Below are 12,817 nucleotides of genomic sequence, written 5' to 3'. Positions count from 1 at the left end.
ATCGAACTGTTGTGACTAGGGATGTACGATATATCGGTAAACATATCGGAATCGTCCGATATTAGCTAAAAATGCCAACATCTGGTATCGGCCCGATGTCTAGTTTCACCCTGATGTGCAAAAACGATGTCAAAGCTGACGTGCATACCTGTATAACGTAGGTACATGACGTAATGACGCCACGTAAAATTTTGCGCTACACGTGCAACACAGCATTCCTAACCTAGCCCACAATGTATGCTGTATGGATCGAGCAGTCAACAAGTCATTTGAAAGAGTAAGAACATTTCAGCGAGACAACTCAAAGGAGAAATCCATTAACGGCAAGATAATGGAGTTCATTGCCCATGACAATCAACCGTTCTCTGTCATGGGTGATGTTGGCTTTCGCCGACTGGTCGAGCACCGGTACACATGTTGCCCTACCGGAGTAGGCATACTATGGAACGCCGTTCGGGTCTTTGTGTGTGAAAAAATATACACTTGACGAGTCAAATAACACTATTTGATGAGTCAAATAAGCTTTTAATTTGACGTGTCAAATAACAGTTCCATTATAGAATGTTGTGTGTTCTTGCAGGTGCAAGCCAAGTGCCACCACTACTATCAGTAGCCCTGTCAAAGCTGTACAAAAGAGTCTGTAAACGAGCAAACACCGGCCACGAACGAGGTGTTTACAATACCGCGTTGGTAATAAAGCATTATTTGTTCGACCGCAACTTCTGGGGCTTCTGCCCAAAGCTAACGTTATAAGCAGCCAGCTAGCTTCATCTGGCTAGTGAGTCTCGACCTGACCGTGTTATGTGTTGTGAAGCTAGCCACAATAAGGATTAGGCACAATAGTGGAATTTGTGGTTTGCCTTCAAAATAAAAATAACTCTTTGAAACTAATTCCAGAAGGTTACAATTGGTGGAATCATGCCATATTTAGACTAGATAATGTTAAACAAGGTTGGAATGTGAAGCAATGAAATGGGGTATCAGTCTACTCTGTGACACCCACAGAACACAACTGTGAAGAGTTTACGCAAATGTTAGCAAATCTTATCGCGGGACTGTGACTGAAATCATCTCCCCAGTCAGCCTATTGTGTGTATTGACATTCATATTGCACTGTACAGCTTTACTTAAGGATTGGGGACCAATGAAATGGGGTATCAGTCTACTCAATACCCAAGATGTTTTTTCCCAACGTCCTCCTCAGAGTTATCAGACTCCAAAACATCCACTCAGTATTGTTTTTCCTCTGGAATAGTGTTTAATTCACATAGGTTGACAATAAAAGTGACTCAATTCACAGTTGTTTCAGAGTCCCGCAATAAGAGCTATGATGCTAATGTTCTCTCGGTGTCACTGAGTAGACTGATACCCCATGTCATTGATCCACAATCCATAGGTAAGGCTGTACAGTGAAATAAGTAGGCGCCCAATGCAATTCTAAAGTATAATACATCCAGTGTGATTTCAACAGATCTTTGTCAAATTAACAAATTATTGTCTTTTGTTGATTTTTTTATTTTTATAACAACATTCCAACCTCGTTTAGCATGATCTATACAATTATGGAATAATTCTATTACTTGTATTAATTTGCATTACTGTCAATGACATACTTTTATTTTAATAAAAGGCTAACCGCAAAGTCCACTATTGTGGCTAATCCTTATTGTGGCTAGCTTCACATAGATGGGTCTGACCACCATTAATCAAATAAGAACTGTCTTATAAATTAGGGTTATTTTAGATGATGACAGCTAGCTAACTATATAGCTAGGTAACTATAGCTTCTGAAATAGGTTGTCGTTTTGCTATGTTTTTGGGGAAGAACATTGTTTGCATCCATGAGCTAGCTGGCTTTTTAAAATTAATGACCAGCACTGTAGGTGCGCGAGACAACTTTACCAGCATCATAGCATACGTATCGATGAATCGTTGTGACATATGAAATACGAGTGATTAGTGTAATCAACGTCTAATAACGACGTAAAAAATTAATGGACGCGTTAAATTATTATGTGATGTGCAGTCATATTCATGTCCTGATTGGTCATCAAGCTTATTTGACACGTGTGTGTGTGTGTAACCTTTATTTAACTAGGCAAGTCAGCTAAGAACAAATTCTTATTTACAATGACGTCCTACCCCGGCCAAACCCGGACGACGCTGGGCAAATTGTGCGCCGCCTAATGGGACTCCCAATCACGGCCGGATGTGATACAGCCTGGATTCGAACCAGGGCCTGTAGTGACGCCTCTTGCACTAAGATGCAGTGCCTTAGACCGCAGCGTCCATGTTTGTGTGATAACTATTTAACTGTACTAGAATGCTTATAAGGCCGCAAAAAAAATGTATATCGGTAATCTGTTTTTTTTGGCAAGGAAAATATCGGATATCGGATCTGCCAGAAATGTAATATCGGTGCATCACTAGTTGTGACCCACTATGGATTCTGTATTTAATGGATTAATTTATTATTGGATAGATGGATTGGTAGAGTATGATGTGGAAAGAAAATTAACAAATGTTTTTCATTCATATTTGTGTGGAAAAGGTTGCACATTACATGGCCTACCCTACACATATGATGACATAAGTACCAAATTGTAGCTACCCGTTATCCTCTTCTAACCTTGAGGGAACAACCACTATAGCTAACAAACTTTATTTCTGCTGAAAACCTGCCGTCTGTCTGTCTTTATAGTTGACCTCCTACAAAAGGAGAACATAAATGCAATGCCCTAACAGCCGTGACCCCTTTCTTTCCACTCAGATCTACCAGTACATCCAGAGTCGGTTCTACCGATCCCCAGAGGTGTTGCTGGGCATGCCTTACGACCTGGCCATTGACATGTGGTCCCTGGGCTGCATCCTGGTGGAGATGCACACCGGAGAGCCTCTCTTTAGTGGGGCCAACGAGGTAGGACTTATGGAATGAAATGATGCAGTCATTATTTGGGATGATATAACTCGTCAGATTATGCTGTCCTGCGACATTATTGTGCTCATGAGAGATTTTCAGTTTTTGCCTTCATGAAGATGGCAGGCATAGGCAGTGAGAACCTTATAATGACCAACAGAGGGAGCTGTGGTGCTTTTGAATTTTTTAGTAGTAGACATGACTCAACTTTTCACCTATTTGAGTTGTTTTATTTTTGATAAATGTTATGTTATTTCTATGTTTTATCAATATTTGTATATTTAAAAAAATATCAAGGTTTTTAAACTCTGAGGAACAGGCAATTTAAAACTCAGTTACAGTGCCCGAGAGGTTAAGATGTCGTTCTCAATTATGTCTTCCTGATTTTTCAGATTGATCAAATGAACAAAATAGTGGAAGTGCTGGGCGTCCCTCCCAATTACATATTGGACCAGGCCCCCAAGGCCAGGAAGTTCTTCGAGAAAATGTCTGACAGTACGTGGGGTGCAAAGAAGACCAAAGATGGCAAAAGGGTGAGTTCAACAAATCACTCTGTCAATTATGTTGTGTTGTGATGTCATAACTCTCCTTTGCAATAGTATGCATCCTCCTAAAGTTTCTGCTCTCTGTGTGTGTGTGCGCAGTATAAGCCGCCGGGTACGCGGAAGCTGCACAGCATCCTGGGTGTGGAGGCGGGGGGTCCTGGGGGGCGGCGGGCAGGCGAGTCTGGCCACGCTGTAGCCGACTACTTGAAGTTCAAGGACCTAATCCTGCGGATGCTGGACTACGACCCCAAGAGCCGCATCCAGCCCTACTACGCTTTGCAGCACAGCTTCTTCAAGAAGACGGCGGATGAGGGGACCAATACGAGCAGCAGTGTGTCCACCAGCCCAGCGCTGGAGCAGTCTCAGTCCTCGGGAACCACCTCCAGCACCTCCTCCAGCTCAGGTAGGGAGAACACTGCAGCCGCGACGCTGCTAGGAGAAGTGGGTGTTCACTTTGAAGCTTTAGCATGATGTTAGACCCGTGTCTCTGTCCAATCCTGGGGGAACCCCAGGGTGTTCACTTTGTTTGTTCTAGCCCAGCACACTGGGAATCCCTCAGGAATGGATTTCAAACCCTGGATCAGACATGATGAAATGATAGCAATGAACTAACAGCTCAGGTACAGTAGTGCAGCGCCATCAGGCAGAATGGAACTGTCTCAAAAGTTCAACATTAAAATTGAATGTCAACATGCTTCTGTTTGTCTCTTTCCTGCAGGAGGGTCATCTGGCACAAGCACCAGTGGGCGGGCGCGCTCGGACCCCACGCATCAGCTCCGGCACAGCGGAGGTCACTTCAGCGCCTCCGTGCAGGTCATGGACTGCGAAAATCTCTGCCCACAGGTAAGTCACACAAACACACACACACTATTGCTCCTGGCCAACTTAATCTATAACCCAGGTTGACAACCTTTACATCAACTCCCATTTGAGCTAGATGAGCCCCATAGCCACAGGGGAAGTCTTGGGTTCTCTCAACATATGTGTGTTTATTCAGACAGAGTTAAATGATCTCTTATCAGTTGTTAGTTACTCAACCTGACTGTGTTGCTGTTGTGCGTTAGGCGAGGCAGCCGTTCCCTCCCCCTGTGGGCTGGGCTGGTGGCGAAGGGGTGCAGACTGTGACGGTGGAGACCCATCCCGTCCAGGAGACCACCTTCCACGTGCCTCCCCAGGCGCCCAAAGCCATCCACCCTTTGGCCCCCGGCAACATCTCCTCCACCCACCATCACCATCACCACGGACACCATCACCATGGACACCATCACCCTCATGGACAGCAGGGCCTGCCAGCACGGCCCCGGCCCCGCCTCTACCGCTCCCCCACCAACAGCGCCTCCACGGAGAACTCCATGGAGGTGGTGCACGGCCACCTGTCCATGACCTCCCTGTCTTCCTCCGCCTCCTCCTCCTCCACATCTTCCTCCTCCACCGGGGCCCAGGGCAACCAGGCCTACCAGTTGCGCCCGCTCCCCACCAACGCAGCCTTGGACTTTGGTAGGAATGGGAGCATGACCATGGGACTGGGTGCCTTCTCCAACCCCAGACAAGAGACTGGAATGGCGGGCCACCCCACCTACCCCATGGGCATGAGACAGGGCATAGACAGGGAGGAGTCGCCCATGGTGGGAGTCTGTGTACAGCAGAGTTCTGTCGCCAGTTCATGACTAAACTGAGAATGTTTTTTTTTTTCTATTTGTATTTTTTTAGGTGGTGTTTTTTTCAACAAAAAAGTGCATAGAGATCAAAAAGCTGCTTAAAATTAGAGGGGCGATTATCACTGACCCGCTACCACAGTGCAGAGCCCACCATCTCTCCAACTACTCTTCCCCATGCCACCCTTGGGTTTCTCTATTCACTTTGGTTTTCAAATGGGATTTTTGGATCTACCATTTTCAGTGTTCACAGGGAATTACAGATTTTTACTACAAACTGTCTCGCATAGCATACTTCACAACAGTACTGAAACACCTATACATTTCACATTCACCTCTCACTTGACTGCATGGTTTGCATTATTCCTTGTTATTGTCAGCTGAGAGCTTAGAAGTATGTGGTTAGAAAATTACGTGGCCCTCTTTTGCCAACGGCTATTTAGTAAAGAAATTGCTACAGTACCATAACACTTCCAGCAACTCCTATCCACACATTTGCCTTTTTTCCCCTGTCTTCGGCAAGAATTATTTTCTCTTTTGTACTTTTTGTTCTCATTTGAATTTCTCTGTTCTGTTGTGCAATTCCACCTGTGAGTTGTGAGACCTGTAGAGTTGCAGAGGAATGAAGCATTATGCAGGGAGGTTCCTTCTCGCTGGGTTTGTCCGTGTCACTCTTTCTCTGTTTGAGATGGGTGCCGATGCGAACTGTGGGCCGGCGCTCTCTAGCCGAGGTCAGCACGTGTGCAGCTGGGCAGCAGAGAGCTGGGAGGCCCCAGAGCAGTGAAGGTGGGCCCTGACCAGGTCCCTGGAACAGGGCCATACTGACGAGATCTACTGAGGAGCAGCAGCCAGGGCCGGTCCTGCTCAAAACTAAAGTACAGATGTCCGGGCAGTAGCAGTTTTTTGAGATAACCCTTTGGCCTTATGATTTTTTGGACTCTGAAATGAGGGTGGGGGAAAGAAGCTGGACATTATCGTTTAAATAAGAAACTAGCTTTCCTGTATTTTTGAAGTATGGATAAAAACAAAAAAAATCTTTACAAATTTAAAATAGGAAGAAAAGGTGTTTTTGAGAATGCTAATTTAAGAGGCCTTTAACTAAAATGTATGACTTGCGAGGCCCAGTGATTGCAGGGCCTTGCAAGTTCACAGTAGTGTTTTTGCAAGATGGATGGAATTAGCTACAACTGTGTCCCTTCCTGCTTTTTACTTGCTTTTCTTTGCTTTGTTTCTTCAGCATGTGGTTCCTCCAACAGAGCTTCTGCACAAATGTCTTCGGTTCTTGAAAATGAAAACATGCAGAATTTTATGTGACTGATTTTTTTTTGTCTCACAATTATGCTGTGAATTTTACAAAGATTTATTTTCCCTTTTGATAATTTATTGTACCAAAGCTGTTTTTTATAGCACATAGATGTCTGTAACAAATAATGTAGCAGTTCTGCACTTTGACACAAGGTGTATCAATACCTTTTTTAAATGTCAGTAAAAATGGCTGTATCTATTGCTTTAGCAAAACTGGAACTGTTGTTGAACTCAATACATTTACTGTTAGCTGTATCCTCGACAGAATTGGTTGTAAGGTTCTCAAAAAAAGACAAAAAGACAAAAACAAATCTCTCATTGGTATAACTTTTTTTCCCGTTATCAATGACTTGAGGGACAATAGATGCCAACGCTGGTTGCTACTCTGCGGGTTCCGGAGTATCAGTATGGTGGCTATGAGTCGAGGCAAGTCCTTGTATTCATGAGTCGAGAGGAAAAAAATGTTAATAACAGTGCATTAATCCTTCAATTTGTGACCTGGGATTTAGAGGCTGTTTCAAACATGCCTATCTATCTGGGTAAAGCTGCCTTAAAATGACTTTTGGCAGTCTTCACGGCAGTGGCTAAAATGGTACCGCTTTTCCCCCCTCAATTTTGAAGCAACCCTATTTGACCTAGCTAGCAGAGGCACTGTACACATCCACATGTTTAGATGGTTTTGGAGATGGGGTACTGCTCTAATTAGCTCAAATTCATGTGTTTGACTGAAGCTCTCACCATGGGTGTTAAATCCAAAAGGAAACTAGTAGGGATGGATGGAGTGAGAAGTGAGCCCTGTCTGCTGGAGCGTCATACTCCAGTCTCCTCGTGTGATGCCAGAGGATACGAGAGAACTGGCCAACGTTTTGTACCAGTTGCAAATGGAAAGGGGCGGCAACAGCTAGAGGAAAGGTGTCCATGACAACACAGGCTTCAGGTGTTTACTTTTCAACCCCATTTTAATAGTTGAAATAGAATTTATGTATATATTTATATTTTTTTAATAAAGGAAGTTTAGAACTCACTACTTTTTTCCTAATGGTATTTTGAGTACATTTAAGTCAATGTGGAGACCATGCAGTGGAAGTTATTCTGTGATATTAGTCAATGGGTAACAGTGCTTCCAGGCCAAAGTAGTTGACAATGCCAGTACAAATGCAAAACTTGTAGGGTTTAAATTTAAACAGGACAATAGATATGCATACCTTAAATATTATAGACAGGGTATAGTGTGTGGGTGTATGTCTACGAACCTGAATGACAGCTGTGTTTTAATATATAACAAATACATAAGAAATGATGTACGTATTACAGGAACTAATTTAAGTTACATTAAAATTGGCATAAGCTTCAACCGTGGGTCCATTTGAAGTCAGGCTACTGATACATGTGTGTGAAAGCCATGATCGTCACCATATAACCAGTCAACAAACATCCAACGTTTACTCCCAAGTGTTCAGTATAAGTTCTGCTCTGCTCCCTGTTTCATTCAAATAAAAGCTTTGTCCTACTTGCCACTCTTTATTTTCTGTCCCCCAGTCTGGTTTTGAGTGATTGACAACATAGTTTGGTTACAGGACATCTGACGTGCACTGTTAAGATTAAACGGCATGGGGAATGTACCTGTGTCCACAGATTGTAAGATCTAGTCAATACTTGCTGTGTATATGATGTTACAAAAAGATACAAAATGGACAAGCCCTTTGTATTATATTCAAGCGGTCTTATGTATGATATAAAAAAGTTCATTAACTTGTACTGAGTGTTCTTTTTGTTTCCTTTTCACTGGGTAACAGGACTAACATTCAATCACAGTAGACCTGTCTAGAATTCCCACCCAAGCATTTTAACTAGTCTAGTTCCCATCATGACAATTTTATGCTTCAGTAATGAATGCAATATTAAAAATACCCAAATCCAAGTATGTTATGTCCAAATCTGAAAGTATCAAAAATCTATTGTGAAGCTCAACAAAGTCACTTTTAGATGATTTTGAACATGCGAAAGATGCTAGTATCAGGCCCATGACTTGCATGGGATATGTGCCACAAATGCGAAAACGTTAGCATATGGAAACTGCGCCAGGGAAACTATTAGTTGGTTACAGCGAGCAAATACGACCATCACTATCAATCATAGTTAACAAGTTTTTAATGTTATTCCGCCATTGCCACACATACCACATCAATACAGAAACTAAACCAAAGCATGGATTGCTATCCCTTTTGACACATAATAACATTGAACGTGTGTTAACCGTGTTAACAAATGATGTGTATATAAAACATTGGTGTTAACCCTTCATCCCACTTGGTCCTTTGATTGTTATGAAGGGATTTCCATCCTTAAAAATGTAGAAAAGTCACTATGGCACTGAAAAACCAAGTAAAACAGAATGTTTAGACACTAGAAAGTGGGACAAAATGACGGAAAGACCCAAGCCCCTTACCTTTGCAATCATTTTAATACTTACTTGGTGTGACTTTCATGCCAGGTAACTATTGTATGATGTCTGTTGAAGTTAACATTTGATACATTTTGCAGCTGCTGTTTTCTTCCTGCTTGATATACTGTAGAGCGGCATCCTCTTTTGTATGACCCCTGTGAATGAATGTATTTGGTGTAATGATTAAGGTGTGGCAGACAGCAGGATTGTACTGGTGTTAGAAGTGGGATAGCGCTACTGTAAGGCCATCGGAGGTGTGCCCAGGTGTTATCGACTTGAGATAGTTACGTGTGGGAAGGAAAGGGGTAGTGTAACATCAGAAATCTCATCAACACCAAAGATCTTATCAACCGGTTCAGACCTTGGTGTTGGCCTAATGGTCAAGGTGTTGGACTGAGAGGGACATGTTTGGTCGACCCCCTGAACTCTGCTCCGGACAAGAGAAACCCCTTCTTAGCCCGCTTTTAGGATAACACAGTACCACGTGGCCCGCTACCAAGGACTGTGGGCTTTCTTTCTCCGTGGCTGACGTAAGACGTTTAAGCGTGTTAACCCTTGCAAGGCTGCCGGCCCAGACGGCATCCCAAGCCGCGTCCTCAGAGCATGTGCAGACCAGCTGGCTGGACAGTTTACGGACATATTCAATCTCTCCCTATCCCAGTCTGCTGTCCCCACTTGCTTCAAGATGTCCACCATTGTTCCTGTACCCAACAAAGCAAAGGTAACTGAACTAAATGACTATTGCCCCATAGCACTCACTTCTGTCATCATGAAGTGCTTTGAGAGTCTAGTAAGGATCATATCACCTCTACCTTACCTGACACCCTAGACCCTCTTCAATTTGCTTACCGCCCCAATAGATCCACAGACAATAAAATCGCCATCACACTGCACACTGCCCTATACCATCTGGATAAGAGGAATAGCTATGTAAGAATGCTGTTAATTGACTATAGCTCAGAATTCAATATCATAGTACCCTCCAAGCTCATCATTAAGCTCAGGGCCCTGGGTCTGAACCCCGCCCTGTGCAACTGGGTCCTGGACTTCCTGACAGGCTGCCCTCAGGTGGTGAAGGTAGGAAACAACACCTCTTCGCTGATCCTCAACACAGGGGCCCCCGAGTGGCGCAGCGGTCTAAGGCACTGCATCTCAGTGTTAGATGCGTCACTACAGACCCTGGTTCAATCCCGGGTTGTATCACAACCCCAGTCCCATAGGGCGGTGCACAGCATTGTCTGGGTTAGGGGAGGGTTTGGCCGGGGTAGGCCATCATTGTAAATAAGAATTTGTTCTTAACTGACTTGCCTAGTTAAATAAAGGTTAATACATAAATGTGCTAGCACCCTCCTGTTCACTCATGATGGCGTGGCCATGCATGCCTCCAACTCAATCATAAAGTTTGCAAACGACACAACAGTAGTAGGCCCGATTACCAACAATGACGAGGTGGGGGACCTGGGAGAGTGATGCCAGGAAATTAACCTCTCACTCAATGTCAACAAAACAAAGGAGCTGATCGTTGACTTCAGGAAACAGCAGAGGGAGCACGCCTGTATCCACATTGACAGGACCGCAGTGGAGGTGGAAAGCTTCAAGTTCCTCGGCATCACTGACAATCTGAAATAGTCACCCACACAGAGTGGTGAAGGCGCAACAGTGCCTCATCAACCTCAGGAGGCTGAAGAAATTTGGATTGGCCACTAAGACCCTCACAAACTTTTACAGATGCCCAATTGAGAGCATCCTGTCAGGCTGTGTCACCGCCTGGTATGGCAACTGCACTACCCGCAACCGCAGGGCTCTCCATTGGGGAGTGTGGTCTGCCCAACGCATCACTGTGGGCAAACTACCTGCCCTCCAGGACATCTACAACACCCGATGTCACAGGAAGGCCAAAAAGATCATCAAGGACATCAACCACCCGAGCCACGGCCTGTTCACCCCGCTATCATCCAGAAGGTGAGGTCAGTACAGGTACATCAAAGCTGGGACCGAGAGACTGAAAAACAGCGCTTCTTTCTCAGGGCCATCGGACTGTTAAATAGCCATCACTAGCCGGCTTCCACTCGGTTACACAAGCATGCACCTTAGAGGCTGCTGCCCTATATACATAGACTTGGAATTACTGGCCACTTTAATAATGGAACATTAGTCACTTTAATTATGTTTAAATAATGTTTACATACTGCTTTACTCATATCATATGTATATACTGTATTCTATTCTACTGTACTTTAGTGAATGCCACTCCGACATTGCTCAATCTAATATTTATATATCTCTTAATTCCATTCTTTTAGTTTTAGATTTGTGTGTATTGTTGTGAATTGTTTTAGATAATACTGCACTGTTAGATACTACTGCACTGTCAGAGCTAGGAAAACAAGCATTTCGCTACACACGCAATAACATCTGCTAAATATGTGCATGTGATCAATAAAATTTGATTTGATTTGATTTACAGTAGCTAAACTATGTACTTTGTCACCAATTGCATAGCTTTAACTGTTACTGTCAACGTTCTCTTGTGCCTATGTATTTAAAAGTCTTCCCTCTCAACTTAATGACATTGATCACTACTATATCATGCTCCTGAAAGTATTTGCAATCGACTGTAGTATTGTAACCATTCCTTAAAGTGCAGTACATATTTCAGTCACAAGAGGGTATTCTAACACAAATGTGGAGAACATACCACCAGTAAAATAGATATGCAGTTGAGGAATTATATTTCCTTGCTTGTTTTTTGTTTAATGGATATTACCTATGTTTATGTTCCTTGTGTATGTCTCATTGCTTCTCTCCTAACAACATCTAACCCACAGCCCCATGACAAGTATGCTGATCCATATCACTTACAGTGCTTTCGGAAAGTATTCAGATCCCTTAACCTTTTCACATTTTGTTACGGTACAGCCTTATTCTGAGGCTCGAAATTGATCCATTGATCATCCTTGAGATGTTTCTACAACTTGTTTGGAGTCCAGCTGTGGTATATTCAATTGATTGTACATGATTTGGAAACACACACACCTGTCTATAAAAGGTCCAACAGTTGACACTGCATGTCAGAGCAAAAACCAAGCCATGAGGTCGAAGGAATTGTCCTTAGAGCTCCGAGACAGAATTGTGTCGAGGCACAGATCTGTGGAAGGGTACATAAAATGTCCGCAGCATTGAAGGTCCCCAAGAACACAGTGGCTTCTATCATTCTTAAATGGAAGAAGTTTGGAACCACCAAGTCTACCTAGAGCTGGCCGACCGGCCAAACTAAGCAATCGAGGGAGAAGGGCCTTGGTCAGGGAGGTGACCAACAACCCGATGGTCACTCTGACATAGCTCCAGAGTTCCTCTGTGGAGATGGAGAACCTTTCAAAAGGACAACAATCTCTGCAGCAGTCCACCAATCAGGCCTTTATGGTAGAGTGGCCAGACGGAAGCCACTCCTCAGTAAAAGACACATGACAGCTCGCTTGGAGTTTGTCAAAAGGCACATTCTCTGGTCTGATGAAACTGATTGAACTTTTTGGCCTGAATGCTAAGCATCACGTCTGTAGGAATGCTGTGGAGATGTTTTTCAGCGGCAGGGACTGGGAGACTAGTCAGGATCAAGGGAAAGATGAACAGAGCAAAGTACAGAGAGATCCTTGATGAAAACCCGCTCCATAGAGCTATGGACCTCAGACTGGGGGCGAAGGTTGACCTTCCAACAGGACAACGACATAGAGCACACAGCCAAGACAACGCAGGAGTGGCTTCGGGACAAGTCTCTGAATGTCCTTGTGTGGGCCAGCCAGAGCCCGGACTTGAACCCAATCGAACATCTCTGGAGAGACACCTCCAGTGCAGTGACGCTCCCCATCCAACCTGACAGAGCTTGAGAGGATCTGCAAAGAAGAATGGGAGAAACTCCTCAAATACAGGTGTGCCAAGCTTGTAGCATCAT

The 12,817-nt window shown here is 43.9% G+C and overlaps 1 protein-coding gene across 3 annotated transcripts in view; it reads left to right on the top strand.

Moving 5' to 3' along the window:
• The window catches only part of LOC120030931 (dual specificity tyrosine-phosphorylation-regulated kinase 1A-like), a 58,250-nt gene extending 50,070 nt beyond the window's left edge, over positions 1-8,180 (top strand). For all 3 annotated transcript variants that reach the window (XM_038976438.1, XM_038976447.1, XM_038976455.1), the window contains 5 exons: positions 2,771-2,917; positions 3,310-3,450; positions 3,562-3,865; positions 4,181-4,305; positions 4,527-8,180. In XM_038976438.1, coding sequence (XP_038832366.1) covers positions 2,771-2,917; positions 3,310-3,450; positions 3,562-3,865; positions 4,181-4,305; positions 4,527-5,129 — 1,320 coding nt within the window. In that variant the 3' untranslated portion in view covers positions 5,130-8,180. The remainder of the gene's footprint in view (positions 1-2,770; positions 2,918-3,309; positions 3,451-3,561; positions 3,866-4,180; positions 4,306-4,526) is intronic.
• Positions 8,181-12,817: the final 4,637 nt, after the last annotated feature.

The sequence above is a fragment of the Salvelinus namaycush genome, chromosome 3, assembly GCF_016432855.1.
Source record: "Salvelinus namaycush isolate Seneca chromosome 3, SaNama_1.0, whole genome shotgun sequence".
Taxonomy (NCBI): domain Eukaryota; kingdom Metazoa; phylum Chordata; class Actinopteri; order Salmoniformes; family Salmonidae; genus Salvelinus; species Salvelinus namaycush.
The sequence above is the reverse complement of the archived record's forward strand: the minus strand, read 5'-3'. Positions and strand labels throughout refer to the sequence as shown.